This window comes from Phalacrocorax carbo, chromosome Z, assembly GCF_963921805.1.
Source record: "Phalacrocorax carbo chromosome Z, bPhaCar2.1, whole genome shotgun sequence".
Lineage (NCBI taxonomy): Eukaryota > Metazoa > Chordata > Aves > Suliformes > Phalacrocoracidae > Phalacrocorax > Phalacrocorax carbo.
The window spans coordinates 75,624,773-75,641,558 of record NC_087548.1 but is presented as its reverse complement, the minus strand read 5'-3'; the positions used below and the strand labels follow the sequence as shown (position 1 = coordinate 75,641,558).

The following is a 16,786-nucleotide window of genomic DNA, read 5'->3' as shown; positions in this document are numbered from 1 at the left end:
TTTTATGCCTTCTTGCCAACAATTATCCTTTTGGACAAATTAGTAAGAAAAAGGGTTTGAAAGTTGATTGCTTTGATGGCGAGAAGGCTACCTACACTTTAAGCTACCATGACATTAGGTTCCCCCCTCCCACCCTCAGGTGATGATAAGGAACTGTGATAGCTTTTCAGCTGCAGACCTGAGATTTGGAATGGAAGGATAAGAAGGATTATTTAACCAGAAATGTCCCGTGTCTTTCTGGTAGTTTGAGCGTGTATTCAGCAAAACAGCTCTCCTTCCCTTGCTTCTAATTTCAAAAGGACTTCACCTGCCTTAGACCAGTATTATCCCTATTTTACAGGTAGGAAGCAGAACATTGTTGATGAAGTGACTCAGTCTGGAGCATTTTTACAGCTGCTTTGCGCTGCTGAAGTACAACTGGGAACAGTGATCTATTGCCTGTTGGGAATTAAGTCCCTTTTTTATCCTCAGTCTGTCCATTTTTCCTACAATAATTTACACGTACTATCTTAGAGTTCTCAGTTCTCCCAGAATAAATTCCAGCTCAAAGATCCCTCTGTCCGCAAAACTCTCTCAGTGCTATTAGAAACAGGGATAAACACACTATTAAGTTCATATTCACCAGAGTTCTGTTCTTATGGAGCTTTTTGTACTAAGACACTGCCCAGCAGCATAATCAGCAGTGCTATTTTCAGAAATTAACTTACTTATCATAGAGTCCCCAGCATCATCCCTTAACTGTGCAGCTTCTGCAGCACACAGAGAAGTAGAGCAGATCTTATAATTAATTATTAGCACCCACATGGGGAGCATCAATACAGAGGCTTTATATTTTTAAACAGAGACTTAAGTCCCAATTTCTTTTCATGTATGCTCTTCTTGCAATGCAGGGGAATAAGCTGTCAGTACTGGACTGTGCATTTGTTTCTGAATTGAAACTGCTTATTGACTTCAATGCAGCTGTAAAGATTTATGCCAACTAATGGCCTCACTGAGTTGGATGCAAAGTGACAGGATTTTAACAAAATCTGACATTATCCTGGCAAGCCAAGAACCAGCTCCACTGACAATTTTTGCAACAGAGAAGGAAAAGTGAGTTTTCAAATGTATTCTCTATACACCATCTCCTGGAGGCCCTGGGAACATCTTCACTTCCCAAGCCTGAACACATGGGACAGTTTCTGAACAAAGCCTCCATTTCCAGAAGTTCAGCTGTGAATTTTCATCTGCTAAATCTGAAATTCATGTGCTTCACTGTGAATAATTTTATTTTCTTTCATCTCCCTCTGCACGCCATAAATATTCAGTAGTTAGTTTTCAAAAACTCTTGCAGACAAGTAAGGAAAAGCCCATGAACAGAGTTCTACATTGTTTGGGTTTTTTAAAATTTTGTTTTGGTTTTTTCCCCCTGTAACTTTGCTTAGCACTAGCAATTGCGTTTCTTCTATCTGTGGGTATGAGAAATCTATTATAGCAGCTAGGCAAGCACTTAAATGTATTTGTTGCATACAGCAAGGTAAAATGCTATTGCTTCATACACCGAAGACAGAAGATTTATGGCAAAACAGCAGATCTCTAAAAGCATGTCAGTTCTTCACAGTAGAGCAGACCACTTAATGCTACACCTCTCCAGCAATTAACAACTGAAACGGAACAGTTTTTCAAGATTCTGCAGCAGTTCCCTGGCAGAGATCATGGTGGCATTAACATCAATTCTGCTGATACTAGAGATGTCCATTAAATGCTACGCTTGGTGTTATACCAGGTAACCAGTACTATAATGGGGCAGAGCTTCTGAAACATTTTCATAATAAATTTTCTTCAGAAGCTGTTGGAGAATTTAAGAAAGTGTTTTGAGCCGTGTTTCCCCTTTCTATACCCTGTTAAAACTAAAAAGCAATATTGTAGGTGGTGGTAAAAGCTGAATCCATGTTAACTCTGCATCCATCAGGTGTGCATCACGCTGCACTGCAGGATGCAGCCACTGGCACTGCGCTCCACTGTATACTGGGTTGCCCTTTTCTGATTTCCCTCAAAGAGTAATCCATGGACTTGAATTTTGGAAAGGAAAGACTAACTGAATGAATGATGAAATCATTTTAATGATTTGAGATGCTGATTAGAAATAGAGTTCCTGAAGCATTTTTCCTCCAGCCAGCTGTCAAGATGCACAGAATAGTTTTGATTCAGATTCAGTAAGGCAGTTAGTGCACCCCATCAATCAAGTGCTGGAAAAGAATTTCCTAGATTTCAGTCACTTAGGGTTCATTGCTAATACAAAATAGCCATAATTCCACTTCCCAATGGTTGCTCTGTTTAGACCGTCCTTGTCTCATCACAGCTCCCAGCAAACTGAAACTCCGTGGGATCAGAAGGCAATACTGTATTGTCTGCTTTTTTGGAGCTGAGACCATCTTTTCACTCTATTTTTATTCTGAACACCTGGGTTTCCTACACACTGAAAAAATACATGACAACCAAGTGTGATACAAACCTCAAAATGACAGTAGACATAACAACAAGGGCACCATGGGGGAAAAAAGTTTTTGAGCCAAATCTTCTAGCTTTGCAGCACTGAAAAGTCATATAGAAGCCAGAAACTGTTAGAAAGACCTCAAAACCCAGCAGCCCAACTTTGGAGTATGTCATGGTTAACTTCTGGCAGCATCTCATGCATTTCCAGTTTTAAATCCCAGCTTGCACAGGATATTTCTGTGCCTGAGTCTTTTCAAGTCTGAATCTAGGTGTTCTCAGCCTAGCTGATGCTACTGAAAGCAATGGCACTGTATTACATAAACTGGAATGTGCCAAATAATGCAAAATCCCTGACATTTAGGATTGTATTTTCCTGTTTCTGCTCCTGTGGTTTTATCACATTGGTAATTTCATGCATAATTGGCACTCCAAGCCATAGATGTATGCACATGCCCAATTCTTCTCAACATCTTCCCAAATAAAATGAGTTCTCCACTTCCCACTCAGCAGATGTTTTAACAACAGAAGACAGAAACCAAGACGATCTAGAAGGTGCCAAGCCAAGAGAACTGGTAGCTACTGTATTTGCTTTTGTCAGTAAGCAGCACAAACATCATTTGTCTAGTAGCACAATGCTATACAAGGTACCAAGGTACAGAAGACACTGAGAAGTCCCAAAGCTTTTCCTGGTGCTGTTAGAGAAGCTGGATGTTCTGTAGAGCTCTCAACTTTTTAAGCACTAAATGACCTCCCCACCTCAGTGCTCATGCAACCCAATAACCATTTCACCAGCAGTTGGAGGCATTCACATTACCTCTTGCTTTCTTGCACTGTGTAGGAAAGTATTACCCCGTGTTCGTTTTCTTACCTGCAGTATGTTTTCTTAAACAGTGAGACTTGTTCTCGGAAATACTGGCACAGCCCATGCATCGCACAGTACATGTTGTCCTTAGAGGTCACAGGGACTGCATTGGTGCCCCAATTCCAGAAGGCGTACTTGGTTCCAAAGTTCCCTAGCCTTTCTCTTGCACCTCCATACTGCACTTCCCAGCAGTACCTCCTAGTCCTCCCTCCCAAGAGCTCTGTCTTCACAGAAGGTGGGTCATCTTCCTGAACCATCTGTCACTGGTGTATACAGCAAGATCCTCTGGTCTTGGCATTCCACAGCCCTGAACCTGTGAAGTCAGAGTACTGATTCAAGGTGACAAGTGCTCAGCCCCCTCTGGCACTACATCCCTCTGCTGCGAGGGCTCTCATGACCACCTCTTGAGTGCCCCATGTACTAACCCAGATCCAAATGGAAGGTCACCATGTGTTTCACAACTTCACGTGCAACAGCTTTCTTACTGTAGCCTGGGCGATGGTTCTAAAAATTTGGGATGTACCTAAGCAGTATGGCCGTACATGGCACACACCAGTGCTTCAGGCACAAAACTCAGTTTACTAATATGAAATTCCTGATCTCCAGTATCTGAGCTGCAAAAATTATATCGTCAGCCTTCTCCTTTTTTTGGGAGAGCCACTAACCAGCAACTCTAAGTAGCTTTTTAACCACTGAAAAACATTGGCTTTTAACTACTCTGTTGATACATTCATATACACGCTGTTATATGGTCCAGACTGTTGGTGTTCCCCTACTTCTCTCACTCAGCAGCTCGGCCAGTGCAGTTTGCAGATCACTGTGGTGCTGCAGTGGTCTTGCTAGCTAACACTCGAAGTGCTAAACACTAACAAGTCCCACACGCAGCAGCAATGCTTAGCTCCCGTGCACTGCCTGGGAGAGGCTGCTTGGGAGTACAGAGATAGCCTACTGCCTGAGGAGCAATTATATTAAGGAGCAATGACCCTTTTAAAAAAGAAGAGTTGTTTCCTTTGCTCCCAGGTCTTCAAAAGGGAGGTCTGGCAGTTAAAGAGATTATTAAAGAGGGATATATCATCTGTACCTGCAGCTATCTTTACATCTTGTTCAATGAATTGTTAAGCCAGGACTTCATTGTCCCCTGAAAGCCTCTCCCTAGATCAAAACAAACCTTGTTCTTTCAATTTCTTACAGCCATGTATGTCTGATTTTGGAGGGACCTTGTAAGGTTACCTAAGCTGAGTGCCAAGAAAGCTCGTGTCTGGAGTTGGATCTACAGCTACTGCATTTATTTATTTTTAATCATACTCAAATCACCAGCAAATCTCCAGGTACTCTACGGATACAAAAAGCATCAACAGTTCCTAGTGCCCATTACCCGCTTTGTGATGGTTATTAACCTTTCACACTGACTGAGCTTTGAATGAAAAAACACAGTAAAGGATACACAGAAGTGTAGTCTCCACATACTAGAAATGCTTATCATTCAGACAGCTATTTCTTTTCAATAAGATAGTTTTTGTATTTGTTATTACTGATAAAAAAAGCAAGTAACTGTCTCCCCCAAATCACCAGTTAAATACAAATATAATAGTTTCTTGATTCTTCAAATTGTGATTCTTCAAATGCTGATTTTTTCAGTGTTCATGATTTCTCTGAAGCCCTAGGCATTAGGATTCTGTTATTGGTTTAAAGAGAAAAGAGAGACTCTTTCAATAAAGGACTCTCAAAGTACAAGAAACACAAAACAGAGCATGAGAAACAGAAAAGATAACTATAAAAAGAGATAACTAATAAAGCAGGACTCACAGAAAGACTGTGACATTTACCTGTCCTGTAGGGACACAGATATTTGTGGTTTCCATCATTTCACAGAACCTTCCTAGGGGAGAACTACAGAAAGTAAGGAAGCAGGAGAGACAACTGAGTCTTGTTTCCATCCTGAAGTTTTTATCCTCTGTTGAAGCAAGTTACCCTTAGCAGTCCTAGCAGATTAGCAGTGAAGGTAGCACAGGTAGTCCGTTATCTGCTTTTGGCAGCATTCTGCATGGTTAATCCACTATTCATATAGCTCCAAGCAAGCCTTTTCCTCATGTGGATAGCAGCGGTAAGAAAAAAATAGACATCCCAAAAGACATAGAGAATTAAAACACTATTAAGATTTATCCTTCATGAAAGGAGTCAAGAGTCATCAAATACAAATTTGCAGATACATAATTATGCTTAAGAAAAAGTATAGATTACCAGGAGCAGGAAGAGCATAGGATGCAAAGGATCACTACATAACTTCCCTACATAGACTTTCCAAGACTTCCCACCAGACATATGGTGTTGCTAGAGACAGGATATTAAGCCAGATGGACTTTTGATCTAATACATAGTCCAATGTTTTCATCATTTGTGGTGAAATTTGACACTGTGCCCAATACAAAGCAAAGCACAGACAGTCCTCAATAAAGCATTTGGGACAGAAAATTGCTTGGAGATGCAGCTTACTCTCTTTTTTGTACTAGCATTTCTCACAGAGATTTAAATATTTAGCTAGTTGTAGACATTGGTGACACACTGAGTGAGGGATACCTTCCAGTGCAGTCAGGCATCAACAGTCTTTATCTGCAGATCAGATGTTGCACTGCAATTGGCATCACTAGGTGGGCAACAAATATCACAGCAAATACCTGAGTTGACTTGGAAGATGGTAGTATGGGTCAGTGTTCAGGCTCAGTAGTTTTTTTGGTCTCTTCGCTGAAACTGCCAAGAAATAAACCCCCCCAAAATAGTACTGACTGTGGCAACTAGCTTCTTGGCACATAAGGTGCTTGGAGCCCAAGCTCATCCTTTAAGCAAGTAATTTTCAATCTCTCGAGACTAGACCTAGATTTGGGTTGACGGCATTCTGCTGGAAGTCTCCATGATGTATTGTCACAGCACCGCTCTCTGTTATTTATGTCTCCTGGTGCTTGAATGCTGCTTCCACACTTCCAGGCAAAAGCATTTCCCCCTGCGCCCACAGTCCTTCTGGCACAGCATGCACTATGGCCAGCTCCGGATGGAGACACACCCTGCATTGCTAGTCTGGTGATCATCCAGACCAGAACACCTCAGAAAACATGCCAAGACTCCCTCCATGCCCACAATCTTGCATGTACCCATATGTCTCGTTCCTGGGTTGCAACACAGGGACCAGATCAGCAAAGCACAATGTGGAAAGCACCTGCCCACTTTCCAGATAAAATTTAACAGAAATACAGTATATTCATCGCTTCCAGGACACCAAATAACCTCCAGAAAGCCCTTTTTTTCCCCCCTTTTCGGACTTAATTAGGTAACTGTGCATTTACAGCCTACCTCTGATATTCTTAAAAAAGCTAGGAATATTCTTTTATCCATGGGGTCATTGAAGAGAAGAGCGGGAAAGGCCTTTTGTATAGCTTTGTGTTGCCCTACACGCTGTTTTACACAGATGATAATGCAGACAGCCAGATGGACTGGCAGAACAACTCTTTGCTTGGTCTTTGCAAAGCAGAGCATGACCGTGGTGAGATCATCTTTGCAAGCTGCTGTGGAGACCATGAGCTTCCTGGGAACCAAACAGAACGTGACTACTTCAGCCTTAGCTTTACTTGGCTCCCTGTGCTCTGAACGTTTGACCTTTTAGAGTCTGGTACATTGCTGAAGGCTTTCCAATTAGTAGGGTCTTAGCAACACCCGGACATCTCAAGGAAGTGCTTGGCATGGTAGAGGATGCTGCCTGACAACTCCAGTGCAATTTGAAAATTTCCCCATGAGTCATTAAACATTCCAAAGATAAAAAGGCTACTTTGAAACAGAGATCTGTGAAACTTGTGAGCATCCAAACTACTCGGGCCTTAAATACAGAAGGTGGGGGCAGCTGTGAAAAGTAAAGGACAGAGAACTGCAAAGAATGTCTGTATGTGTATAGCCTGGTTATCAAGCTTAAAGCTTGGGCTTTGCTGATGGGTACTTTTCCTCCTCACTGCCAGGGGAGACTTTTTGGTGTCCACAGCACTTCAGTCCTTAGTTTCTCTGTGGAGAATGGCAGCAAAGACAGCAGTGGTCTACGGTGTAGTGTCTAGGCTTCTAGAAATGAAATGGTGGTGCTGCCTTTCTGCAGAAGACTAAATGCCATCCTTAAGGAGTTACTAAAAGACATTCTTCCAAAACAAACCTGGACTGTGGGTCCTTTGCTGGCTACCCAGAGCCCCAGAAAGTGGATCCTAGCAATCCTAGAGGCTTCTCATTACACTGCCTGAAATGTTGACTGGTTTAAAGACAAATAATGCAGCTAAACACCTAGACTTTTAGGTTCAGGGTGTCTCAAGGGAAATGGATTTTTACATTTGAAGAAAATCTTGAGGGTACACAAACAGGCTAATCAGCCACCTGATAAGTCTTTTAAAACTTCCTCTGTGATGTGGAAAGCTGACTGAAGGAAAACACCAGAGGTAGGTCTGTGAATGCTGAGAATTTCTGACAAACTGTTCACACATAAGACCAAGATACCAGATGTGAACAAGGCAAATGACTCTGCTAATCTGTAATTTCATCTCCTCAGCTCCACCACCCATCCCAAGGCTTTCGGTTTGGAACCGTGCGAGAAAGCAGCGCAGAAGACTATGTGAGGCAAAGCTTCCCAGAGATGCATGAGTACATGCGACGGTACAATGTCCCTGCAACCCCAGATGGAGTAGCATATCTAAAGTGAGCCTCTGCAACAGCAGATCTGGTCCCTCGACCAGAATGCACGGCAGTGAGGTGGTGATGGGTTTCGCACTTTCAGTGTTGCTTATCCCACAAAATGGAAGGGAGTGTGGCAGATAGATAAGAAAGCACGTAATCACCTGGAGGGAGTAATACTTGGAGAGCAAGCTAGCGTAGCACCAGCTGGAGTGTTTCCAGGGGAAGCAGTGCTTCACACTAACTGCTGGGCTGCCATCAAGCATGGGCAATGTATAAATTCTGGCAGGTTTCTATGCTTGGAAGCCCTTCATCAGGCAGTGAGAAACGTTCAGAAAAAAAACATCACAGACCAAGCAAAAGCTGTGAATGAGGTTCCTGAGGATCTTCAGCATGCTGGGAGGAGAGAATACTCTCAGAAAGAAACCTTAAAGCATGTATCATTAAAATGAATAAAAGAAGCATTAGACTGGTAAAAAGTAATAAACACAAAATCTTCTCGCTGTAGAGAATCGTGGCATAGCTGTGTTCAGAGACATTTGTGCCTAACGATCTGGGGTCGCACAATTGAGTCACTCTGCCAGGAAACAAGAGAGGGGATAATAAACATGAAATAATTCATGCATTTTACACATAGAACTTGCGTAACAGATGGCCTGAGAATTTTTCCACAGAAGTTGTTTCCTGTTTACGTATTTTTCCTTGATCCGTCCTAATGGTAATTAAGATACATGACAGTTCCTTTGGGTTAAACTGGAATCAGTCCATAGAAATCAATGAAGTAATGTAACTTCTCATCAGGAGAACACTTGAACCTTTAAAGTGACAAGAGTGGAGATCACAGTCCCTAGATCAGATGAGAACAGGCACTGCAACTGTTCTTTTAAATGATCATTTTATGCAAGCATGCCATTCATAAATTATTATGTTAGTAAAATTCAGTCCTCTGTGTTCTTGACAACTGAACATAGAGGAAAGCTCATCTGGCTGAAGGAAATAAATTTACCTCATATTCAAAGAGAAAGGCAGATAAACACCTTTGTATGAGTTATCCTTCTGCATTTTTGCTCTAATGAGAAACCAAGACAGAACTAGTATTTTGGCAATCCTTTATTTTTTCCAGTAAAGCTTTGTGCTACCTTTCAACTGAGTCTAAGTCTAACATGTTTTAGTATTTTCCATCTTTCAGATCAGTAGTACTTCATGGGAGCAAAATAAGGCCTACCTCCGTTGTCCTGCTCTAGATGCACAAAGTCTGTATTTCATGCACAATTCCTTTCGTCAACATATAAACCAGTTTTGCATTTAAAATAGCATTCCCTGGTCTCTCTTTTCATGCAGTAATCTTCCACAGAACTGCATAGATAAATGTTCCATCAGCATCAGTGAGTCTTAGACTGTGAAGTGATTCTGTTTCTGACTTTGATATTGAATACAGGCATGATCCAGAGAAACTCGATGCCTTCATCATGGATAAAGCACTCTTAGATTATGAAGTATCAATAGATGCTGACTGCAAGCTTCTAACTGTGGGAAAACCCTTTGCCATTGAAGGTAATAATCATTTTATAACGAACTGCTCTCTTTCTCATGTATTATATTTGCTTTGTTGTGATTTGGTATTCTCAATGAAAGTATGGAGGTGAAACTGTGGACTCCTTGAAGATTATGGTAAAATTCTCAGTGATTAAGCAGAACCAAGGTTTCACCCTTTTTTGTGGTCTTCGAACTTTCAGATCACTTGTACCATCTGTTGCCATGCTCTGTATAAGAATTATAAGTGCTGAGATGGTCCGTCTCCGAACAAGTAGGAGGCACTATCCATTTCACTACTTACAGTGAAATAAAGTAGCTCCTGAAATGAGGCTTGCTTTCTGGAAGCTCACTTCCATTACGCATGTTCAGAACTCAGTGGAATATATTAAAAATGCTGTTCTACAGTTTTGCACTCATCTGAAGCAGATGAATACTGTTCCCATTTTAAAGGTCAGCTTAAGATTGCCAATGAATCTGTTGCTAATTGAAGCTAAAGAAGGGAGCCTACCCTGGTTTGCAGCCTCCTGCAGCCCTGGTGTATTCGCAAGGATAGATCGGAAGGCAGCCTGGAATCAAGGTGTGGGTGAGCACATCAGCAGCTATTAGACTTCAGGAATCACTTTTGTGATAGATGGCCAGTGAAAATGATTGAAGCTCCCTCTTTTCTCCCCTCCAAGGGCAATCACCCTGGCTGCTCCCATCGCACATTAAAACAACCTCCTTCAGAAACATTCAAGCCTGATTGAGGAAGGCAGTATGCTAAATGAAGGCCAGAGGAAGCTGAGCATTTTAATCATTTCAGCTAAAAGTCACCAGCACTAGGCATTTTGTAGAATGCTCTTTTTTGCTTTACCTCATCAGTGTCTCCCATTTGAATTCACACCAGAGACCTGAAAGTAATCCGTTTTCTTAATTTCTTTTTGTTATTGGGGAGGACAGATAAACAGAGAGCTGTTCAGGCTGTAGCAGAATGTGTGTGTGCAGCTGCATGTTTTACGATGCGCATGCAACCTGATAAATCTTCCGTTTCAGAAAGGTCATCTCTACTAAAGTAAACCATCAGCTTCACAACAAATAAATGCCAAACTACATGTTTTTACATAACTGGGCTTCATATCACCAAATTACAAAACACTTAAGTATGCTGAAAATGTGGTATTCCTGAACCCTAGCTATGCCTTCTCTGAAACCATTCATTCAATGGTAGCAAATATATTCAAGTAGAAATATAGGCACAATGCAAAAATCAGCAGCAAGAGAGACTATTGCATTGTAGGTATTCATATCACCACATCGCTCTGCATCATTGAAAAGCAAGCCGCTGGGATGGCAAATTTGCCACTCATGTACCTTTATGGGGTTTTTTTGGTTCTTCCTGTGTTGTTTTTTTTTCATTTGTTTGATTTTTTTTTTCCCAAGGGAGATCATTTGAAATTCTGAATTCTGAACTAAAAAACAAAAATCCACAGTGGACTAGAAAGGAATCTCTGCAAGTAATTGGCAGGACATCTCTGCGTACAACTGCATGTCTTCCAGGCATCAATTGTATTTGTTTTTCTAAAGTTAAAACCCAGATTCTGCAAAATGAAAGACCACATTTAGAGTTACTGAATCCATTTTCACTTACACTAAGCTCTTTACTAGCTCTTCAAAGTGGTAAAAGATGACAGAGTGGCTAAAAACTGTACTACTATCTGAAGGTCCATGTCACTATGAGAGCACTGCATGAATGGTAAGCACAGCCCCTGGGCTTAAATTGCTGTGTGACAACAATCCAGACTGTTCCCATATACATTTACATGCGCACAGCTTCTCATCAGAAAATACATAGGAAGAAGAGAAAATGTCACATCTGACACCACAGTCACATCCACTGATCTAAAAATGTAAAGAGATTACAGAATGGTCTACTTGACATTAAGGCCCTCTTGCATTGCTAAAACAAGGTAAATAAGAACCCATGGCAAGGACATGTAAAAGGCTGTGTTTCTAGAGACAAGGCAGATTTATTCATCTATCTGTACCTCCATCTTAAGTTTTTGAACCTCCAATTTTACCTATTACTTTTGTGGCCTTAATAATTATGAATTTGCATATCCTGTTTGCATTAGGCTATTTTATTTTGCACAGAAAATAAGTCTCATCTCAGCATTCTCAGTCCATGGAAAGACATGGAAAGGATCCAGGTTTGTACTGGCTTGCTGAAACAGAACGCCAACTTGATCTGCCATGCTGGTAGTTGATAGCTGAAATAAACATACTTTAGCAAAAAGCAAATGAGAGAGAGATGATTGTACTCGTTTTCCTTCTAGGATATGGTATTGGTCTTCCCCCCAACTCTCCGCTCACCTCAAACATCTCTGAACTGATAAGCCAGTACAAGTCCCATGGTTTCATGGATGTTCTGCACGACAAATGGTACAAGGTTGTTCCATGTGGGAAAAGAAGCTTTGCTGTCACAGAGGTAAGCAATTAAGTTGGGTCGCATAAATTAGGATTTGCTCAAGCTGCCAATTATTTCCCACATTCACAATGTGCAGTGGATATATACACATGACAGAGATGGGCTGCAGCTGAAACGAGGCATTAGGCTTCAAAAGCATTCAGATCAGAGTACAAGAAAAACATCAGTAAGACTGTGCTGCTAAGTTAGGCATGCAGTGCATGCATCAGAGATCACTTCTAGAGACAAACAGGCATGTAATGTAGCATTACAAAAAGTGATCTGGCACATGGCACAACAAATATATCTGATTCCATTCAATTATGTGTATCACCATGTACAGGATCTGTCAGCGATTCTGGACCATCTCACATGGGAGCGATAGCTAAAATAGCTAACACAGAGAGCAACAAGAGCAGAAGAAGCAGAGAGAGTGGGAATCCAGTACATCCCAAGTTTCTAATATGACACTGATCACTTCCTAACATGGGTGGCAGCTACTTGTACCAAAGACTTCAGCCTAGAAACAGTCCACTAAGATACCATGCAAAGGACAGAAGAGAAGCTGGCCTAATGTCTAAGTAGAACTCCAGGAAATTGAAGTAAACCTCCATGGTTTTACGTCCTGGTATCAAATCAGGAATTATGCTAGCTCGTGGCAGCTGAAGTTGTAGACTATTATTTATGGGAAAGTCTCCTCTTATTGAAATGGCAGGTTTTCATCAAGTTCCCTACACTGTCAAATAAAAAACAAAGGTAAAGTACTGAGGGATCAAAAGATCCAGCATGCCTGAAGCTTAGAGCATACACTTTTAGCTTAGGGTGTTCCAAAAGACGTAGGTTACATGTTCTCACTGGTACAAAATTCATAGGTAGAAATATGCTATCTCCTCCTCCGAGCATTCAGCCAAATACCAAACCAACCCAACACGCTCCCTGAGGAAGTGGTAGCACAGCCATTCACCCCTAAAAAATAAGCCCAGTTTCCTAGGGCTCTGGCTCCTGCTCTTTGGTGATTACCCGAGCTTCCTGTCTGCAAACCTCTCACTCCTGACTAAATCACTAGAAAAATTGCATTTTTCAGAGATCATACAAAGCAAAACTTTTGTGACTGCTTTAACACATAGATTGTTCAGGTATTTCTCTCTTTTTACATTTTTAACTTTTTAATTAAAATTGTGTCAATATGAAATAAATTATATTTTAACTTCAGACATTCATAGGAGAAAATTCAATTAATTTTTATTTAGCTTGTTAAATTTTTTTCTTATTTTATGTGATTAATTCAACACAAGAAAGCACATTTAAACAAAAGTGTGTATTCAATGCTATTTCTCATCTAGCTTATCTGAAGATTATATTATCATCTAAGACAGGTATCTGGGGAATTTTCTTTTTAATGTTGCTGACCTGTCTGTTTCTGACATGCACTTCATTCAGTGACTTCCTGTTACTCTACATTTTAACACAATATTTTGAATTAAATCTCAGGAAAATTACCAGATGGTAACGGCATTAATTATAACTGTCTTAAAACTGAAAACTCTTATAGCAGAGACAAACTTACCTTCTTACTAATTTCCCGGTGATAAGACTTAAGGAGCTTCCTCTGATTATGAGAATTTTACTCCAGTAGCTGTATCCAGGTCTGTATTCCTAGAGAAATAGCTAACACACAGAATCAATGTAAACATCTTCCAGTTTAAAAATATGGTTTTATTTAGTACTCTTTTTCTCCCCAAATATATATGTACTCCTTTAAGCCAGAGGTCTATAGAGTGGGGTGCATACAGCCCCTGGGGGCATGTGAGATGATCCACAGGATTGTAGGGAGAAAATATTAGAACTTCAGTAAAATACATATTTGTGTGTGTGTGTATATATATATTACAAATAAATATACATATGTGGGGGTCCATGCTCAAAAAGTTACTGATAGAGGTGCATGATCAGAAAAAGTTCGGAGACCACTGCTCTAAGCCTTAGGATCTCAAGACTGTCTCTAGAAACAGGAACTTTTCTTCTGCCATAGCAAATACAGTAATAGAGAAAATATTTGCCCTAGCTGGGCAAACTGCAGAAGGCATATTATAAAACCAATTGGATTTGTCTTTTTGTGAAGAAAAGCAAACAGGAGCAAAGATAGAATAAACCTTGCATTCAAACTGGAGAAAAAAAAATCTGATATTCAGCTTGTCGTTTTAACAGTTACTCTGCTGAAAGGCCTTGGCAATTTAAAAAATATGAGGAAAGACCATATTATTTTCCTGCACAGCTATTGCTAGTACATTGCTCTGAGGCAAACCCAATTCCCTATATTTTCATTGACTCCTTTATGTTCAGTGATGCAATACTGAGAGTCACTGGTTTCCAGGTAAGCCTTAAAATTCCCTGTGATCGTGGCATGAAAAAACCATGATATGGTTTCAGTACTCAAAGATTCCTCAAGGCCTGCTGACGAAGGGAGAGGAGGTTGGAAAAAAAGCTGCTCCACTCTGAAAAGAAAATTCTGATTTTGTCACGTGAACAGTCCCATGGACTTCCTTTTTTCTCAGTGTTGAATAGGTTTTAAGCATGGGGTTTTAAGGGAGTTTTTAAGCATGGGGGTCAGAGCTGGAAGACATGCTGTGATTTAACGTAATTCAGTCTTCTGAGTGTAACCTCCACATGATGGCCAGAAAGGAAGGCAGCCCTAGCCGCTGTGGGGCTGGCTATCTGGCTATAGTCCTTATTTGATCTTCAGTTGTGCTAACCCAACATGCATAACTGAGTTTTTCTCCAGAGGCCAAGGTCCAAGAAGCTCGTTCATGTGACTAAACTGAAGGACTGAAATCAGTCAAAGACTTTGCCTTTGAACAAATCCCCACATACTCAAAGGCCTTATGCAATCAGAAAGAGAGAACAGAAGAAAAAGGCGACTTGTAAGTCTGTGCTGTTGTGGGGTAAGCTCTGCTAAGTCCAGGCCTTCCATTTCCTGAATTCTTCTACTGCATCTCCCATGAGTATCCTCTCCATCCACTCATCTTCGCCAAGAGCTTGCAGATTTTAGAACTTGCAGTCTCACAGCTGGGACAAATTTATTGAACTAAATAGGGCCAAGCAGCAGACGCTCTCTGAAGCACAGCTTCCCCATCATTACATCAAGAAACATGGGAATTGTTCCTGGTCTTATCTTTTTGTCAGTTTGTATCCTTTATTCCTGTACAGCCCAGAAATCTCCGTTATTTAACTTCATGCAGTCAGTCACACTAACATTCAACAGATTCACTGAAGTGTGGGTAATGTTCAACAAAGAAGCAGCTAATTCATTTTCAGAAAAGTCTCAGCTTCTAAGTAGGTAGTCATTCATATATACTAAACTAAGACACAGCAATTGCCTTTTGATAGCTAGAGTAAGACTTTGTATTTTTCTAAATCTTTTTTATCAATTTGGTCTGTGACACGCTGCACCTGTTGACCTAGAGTAATGACCCAAAAATGGGAATATATGTAGGTGAAATATTGATCAGCATAGCCTTTAAATGGGTGGAATATCCATCTTCCTTTTGTGTCATTACCTCTTTAGGCTGCGCCTGATTCTTATACACTTGCCACTCCTGCACACGGAGGTTAATTTTTCTTTAGATTTATTTTGAGATTCATCTTCCTACTCATCATTTCTTTCTAATCTTACACTGGGGAATTATATTTCCTGTGGCAGAACTCACTGCTAGATCTTTTCCATATCTCTCTGTCTGGCAGCATTTTGCTCATTCTAAATTGCATTTGAAAACAAAGTTGTCTTGGAAAGGCGTGATCCAGACTGGGCCTGGAATATCTGCAGTGACTCCTCAGGTTGAGAAACCAAATACAGATGAGTTTGAAAGTGCAAAGGTCAGTAGGGCTTGACTCCACTCTTTTGTACGAACCTCTCCAGCAAAAACATTTGCCCAAGACATCTTACTCCCCATTGGATTATTCATAGGGGATGTAGCTAACTCAAACCTGGAATGAAGTGCTGCACTGAATTGTGTCTTACCTTCTCCACCACAAGTAGTTATTGGTCATGCCAATTGCTAGCCACCAGCAACGTTGTCTGAGTACTCTTGATTTAAAATTGTCATACTCTAGTCTCAGAGGAATTTCTGTGCTATAAATTTGCTAAGTACCTACTTAGAGCAAAGCGTAGTGCAGGAGGGAAGTGGGGTTGGCAGAGTTATATTTACATATATTACATCTGGACATAATCAGTGTAATTTGTTTTAATTTTGCGTACAATATGCTTGGCCCTTCCTCTACCCTACTGTTATTCTCATCAATGCCATTTCAGCAGGAGCCAGGCTGCTAGGACTTTCCCCTCCAGCACATTAGCTCCACCCGAGCTTGGGAGAGACTGCAAATTCTTTCTTTCTGTGACATTTTTGGGGACCAAAATACAGTGAATTGGCAGCTTTGCAACATTCTGCTCATGGTAGTGAAACAGCTACAGCACTAAGCCACTATGACAGCAGGCAGGGTGGATCAGCCTGAACAGGCAAGTTGCCTGTCAGTTAGCCGTGGTTTTGACTGTTTGGACCAGGCAGTAATGACTGGGGCAGTGTGGAGAGGAGAAAGCTGGCACATCACGGCTTCTCAAGAAAGCATGAAAGAGAAGGGCCCCTCTTGGTCCAGAACTAGTCAGGCTTTGAACAAGCCAACTATACATACTGACAGTTTCACAGCTTGTAAGCCAGATTTTTAAAAATGTTATTGTTTAAACTGTTTCTTCTGTTTAACTTGAAAGGCTTGTATATTGT

The 16,786-nt window shown here is 40.9% G+C and overlaps 1 protein-coding gene across 3 annotated transcripts in view; it reads left to right on the top strand.

Moving 5' to 3' along the window:
* GRIN3A (glutamate ionotropic receptor NMDA type subunit 3A) overlaps nucleotides 1-16,786 on the top strand; it is an 83,389-nt gene that overhangs the window by 53,387 nt on the left and 13,216 nt on the right. For all 3 annotated transcript variants that reach the window (XM_064438984.1, XM_064438983.1, XM_064438982.1), the window contains 3 exons: nucleotides 7,911-8,056; nucleotides 9,471-9,586; nucleotides 11,881-12,032. In XM_064438984.1, the coding sequence (XP_064295054.1) occupies nucleotides 7,911-8,056; nucleotides 9,471-9,586; nucleotides 11,881-12,032 (414 nt within the window). The remainder of the gene's footprint in view (nucleotides 1-7,910; nucleotides 8,057-9,470; nucleotides 9,587-11,880; nucleotides 12,033-16,786) is intronic.